This window comes from Elaeis guineensis, chromosome 2 (genome assembly GCF_000442705.2).
Source record: "Elaeis guineensis isolate ETL-2024a chromosome 2, EG11, whole genome shotgun sequence".
Lineage (NCBI taxonomy): Eukaryota > Viridiplantae > Streptophyta > Magnoliopsida > Arecales > Arecaceae > Elaeis > Elaeis guineensis.
Window position 1 is genome coordinate 100,895,516 of NC_025994.2, and position 4,227 is coordinate 100,899,742.

At 45.5% G+C, this 4,227-nt stretch overlaps 1 protein-coding gene across 1 annotated transcript; it reads left to right on the forward strand.

The window, feature by feature from the left end:
* Positions 1-278: 278 nt before the first annotated feature.
* On the forward strand, positions 279-2,095 carry LOC105049782 (tyrosine decarboxylase 1-like). Its single transcript, XM_010929532.4, has one exon. It carries the CDS (start codon positions 428-430, stop codon positions 1,937-1,939), a length of 1,512 nt encoding a protein of 503 aa, XP_010927834.1. The 5' UTR covers positions 279-427; the 3' UTR covers positions 1,940-2,095.
* The last annotated feature ends 2,132 nt before the right edge of the window (positions 2,096-4,227 follow it).

Below are 4,227 nucleotides of genomic sequence, written 5' to 3' on the forward strand. Positions count from 1 at the left end.
AAAAAATATATATGTAAAAAAATTTAAAAAAAAATCTTATATTTTCTTCCCCGAGCTTTTGCTTTTATTAGAACCGGCAAGGCCAGATGTCCGGGCACCGTTTGCTTACAATCTTTTCTTTCTTTTTTTTTTGGTAAGGTTACAATCTTCTTGGATGCCATAAAAACGATCCATCGGGGTGAAACATTAAGGCGTGGTTCCCTAATGGGCAGGCTGTTAATTCCCCATAATTTATTTCCTCTACCAACCAAACGAGTGATCTAGCTTTATAAATAGCTCCCTTCCTCCTCTCTCCTCCACGCCACCCAACACAATCACTTCCCTTCTTTGTTCTATAAACCTTTTGCTACCAGAAACTCGATCCCGACGATCTCTACCAGTTCTCTTAATAGGTCTAACAGTCCTTCAACTCTCTCCGCCAAACCAAATGAACGGCCTCCCAATGGACACCTTCCAGCCACTAGACCCCGATGTCTTCGTCAAAGAGTCTCGAGCAGTAGTCGACTTCATAGCCAACTACTATCGAGACATCGAACAGTACCCGGTCCGAAGCCAGGTCGAGCCGGGGTATCTGAGCAAGCGTCTTCCCGACCAAGCTCCCATTTTCCCTCAGCCCCTCCATACAATTCTGGATGATATCCGCGACGACATCTTCCCTGGCCTTACCCATTGGCAAAGCCCCAACTTCTATGCATACTTCCAGACCAATGCGAGCACCGCCGGCTTTCTCGGCGAGATGCTTTGCTCCGGTCTGAACATTGTTGGGTTCAGCTGGATCTCGTCTCCAGCCGCCACCGAGCTGGAGAGCATAGTCATGGATTGGATGGGGAAGCTGCTCAACCTCCCTTCATCCTTCCTGTTCTCCGGTGGCAAAGGTGGTGGCGGTGTCCTGCATGGGAGCACATGCGAGGCGGTGGTGTGCACACTAGCAGCTGCACGAGACAGAGCTTTAAGCAAGATGGGAGGCGATGGGATCACCAAACTGGTGGTCTACGCATCCGATCAAACACATTCCACGGTTCAGAAGGCATCAAAGCTCATCGGCATCCCACCATCCAACTTCCGTGCCATCCCGACGTCAGCTGCGTCGGACTATGCACTCGATCCGGACAGCGTTCGGTCCTCCATGGAGGCCGACATCGCCAAAGGGTTGGTGCCCGTGTACCTGTGTGCCACGATCGGTACCACCTCTGTTGGAGCCGTGGATCCACTATTAGAGCTCGGGAAAGTTGCGAACGAGTATGGCGTTTGGTATCACATCGATGCAGCTTATGCTGGTAGTTCGGGTATATGCCCTGAATTCCGGCATTACTTTGATGGTGTGGAGCTGGCCGACTCGCTCAGCATGAATCTCCACAAGTGGTTCCTCACCACCTTGGATTGCTGCTGCCTCTGGGTCAAGAGCCCATCGTTACTGGTGGACTCCTTGTGCAGCAATCCCGAGTACCTCAGGAACAACGCTAGTGATGCTAAAATGGTGGTGGACTACAAGGACTGGCAGATCGCGCTCAGCCGGCGCTTCCGAGCCATCAAGCTGTGGGTGGTCCTCCGGAGGTACGGCTTGGCGAACTTGGTGGAGCACATAAGGAGCGACGTCGCGATGGCCAAGCACTTCGAGAGGTTGGTGGCCATGGACCGGAGGTTCGAAATGGTGACGCCGCGCAAGTTCTCGTTGGTGTGCTTCCGACTCAAACCGAGGTTCCAAGGGGATGATCCATCGGAGTTGAACCGAAGGCTATTGGAGGCGGTGAACTCGAGTGGACAAGCTTTCATGACTCATGCCGTGGTGGCCGGAATGTTTGTTATACGGTTTGCCATCGGAGCAACCCTGACGGAGATGCGGCATGTGGAGGCTACGTGGAAGCTGATTCAAGCCAAAGCGGACGGTTTTACGCTCAACGGTTCATGCGAGAAAGCTTATTCCAATGGCTTTCATTAGCGTGCTTCCTTCTTAATTTTTACGTTTTGTCTGAATAAAAAATTTGACCGTCGTGGTTCCTGTTGGTCAGTTCATGCTGTGGTCCGTAATAAAAGATGTGACATGTACCGTGTTGCAAATTTATTTTAATGAAACGTGTTTATTCTCTTTTGTCTCCATAGCGATGAATAGTTTGATGGACCACGAGCCAACATCACCAACTAACATGGAGCTTTAATTGGGAAGCTACGTTGAAATGCTTCGTGCTGCCACATACGAGGGTTTCTTCCAAAGACAAAGGTGTGATCCGCAATGGAAAAGCGCTGAGCCCAGGAAAAAAATATTTGTTGCAAAAGTGATACCATGTCAAACCTATAACAGATCCATAAAAATTTTTATATTTTATCAATTACCGTATATTTTATGGATTCTCGTAGATAATATCCACATTATCCTCCGGTATTTCATCCATTTTTGACTATTAATTGGTTCGTTACAACGGTGACGTGATATCACCTTTGCAACGAAAATTTACTCTGAGCTTAGATTTCTTCCTCTACGGAGGAGAAATCAACATCCATGGGGGCGATAGCTTGGGTTTGCCAGGATTTTATCTGCCGGGATCATCTTTGGGCTCAGATGTATTACGCAATGGAATGGCAGTTTCGCCCCTCAATTAGGAGCCTTCTTCTCTACTGAGAGAGAGACCGATGGAGATCGATAGACCATGATCTCATCAGATGGTGCAAGGTCCCAGAAGATTTCGCTCGGAGACTTCTAAAGTTTCGGATGAGGAAGTTGCTTTGTTGGAGCAGAAATTTTCTAAAGTTGTGGTCATCTCTTAGAAGAAAATCACGAGTGCTATTAATCATTGGTCTCATATCTTTGTGGATTAGTTCCTTGGCCATGGATTTCCTTTAGAATTTGCAGAAAAAGAGATGAAATCTCATTGGAATCTACGGGGACACTTCCAGATCCCTGCGTTATCTGATGGTTTGTAACTATTTCACTGTCCATCAAAAGAGACCAAATATTTTGAACCATAGCGTCTAGGTTCGAGGCTCTTTTGATTTTTCACTGTTCAGCCAAGCTCTGAGGACAGTGCTAATTACAATCAACACATAAGATTAACGCATCACAATCCTGTAAATAGTTGAACAATGCTGGGAGCGGACAAGCAGCTGAATTGCTGAGAGATACGGAACAAAATGAGCATGAAATGACAACATTAATATTCAGCCCTTCGGAGTTTTGAGGCTCTTCTGCTTTTATTTTCGTGCCATAATTTCCAGGGGTCTCATACCATCTCGTCCTGGAGCATCCATATGTATTCTTGAATTTTATAAAAGAATTTGGAATGGGCTGGCCTCGGCTGTCATGTCATCCGCATGCAACTGCGGAACAAACGAAATAATGCCGAGCGGGTCTACCTGTTGCCAGCCGACCGCGTTCAGAAACCATATACATTATTGGCAAGTGCTTTTAATGCCCATTCACCACAACTTTATGCCATTACGTGTCCTATACTTGACCGTATGCAGAAAAATAACCTTGCTGAAGTATATGTGTCGGATTAGAGTGTATTAATCTAATTTTTTATAATTAATAGCTTCTCACCTGTGGTAAATAGTGTTGGAGCACATGGAGAAGAAAAAAAATTGGAATATTGGAAAGGGTGGCCTCAACGTCTGCCGCTTTAAGATGCAGCAAATCCAATATTTGATCGCGTTTTGGAGCAATGGATCAAACCACCAACGGGCATTTATCGCATGTTTCCTTCGGAAATTGAAAAAGGCCGATCGACCAATCAATGTAACAGTTGATCGGTTGAGTTTTAAAACAAAACGGTATTCTTTTATTATTAGAAAAATATTTAACAACAGAAGTATCTTTCAAATCACAAATATGGATCTACCATTGTCGTAGCTGCTGCGGGTTGTCACCACGGGAAAAGGTGGTCGCTGTAGATCTTTTCTCTGCACTCATGGAGTATGCTTTAGCCAGAGCAAAGTCACAAGTTTGATTTTGATACAGCTGAATTTTGTTTAGGATGATACAAACTCTCACCTCTCGGATGAGAGGGGAGTGTCAAGTGGACCGAGTGCCGAGCTTGGTTTTTCCAGGGACCTAGGCTTTGGCCTATCTAAGAAGAGGCGAAATATAGTTCTACCGGGTGGAGATAGAGCGCTTCCCCATTTTTTTTAAAAAAATGAAATTCATAAAAAAATTTAATTAGAAGCAAAGATTTGGAGTTTTCGAACAAATATATAAATAGAAAATTCTACAAACTATTTGAATGGTTGGAAATG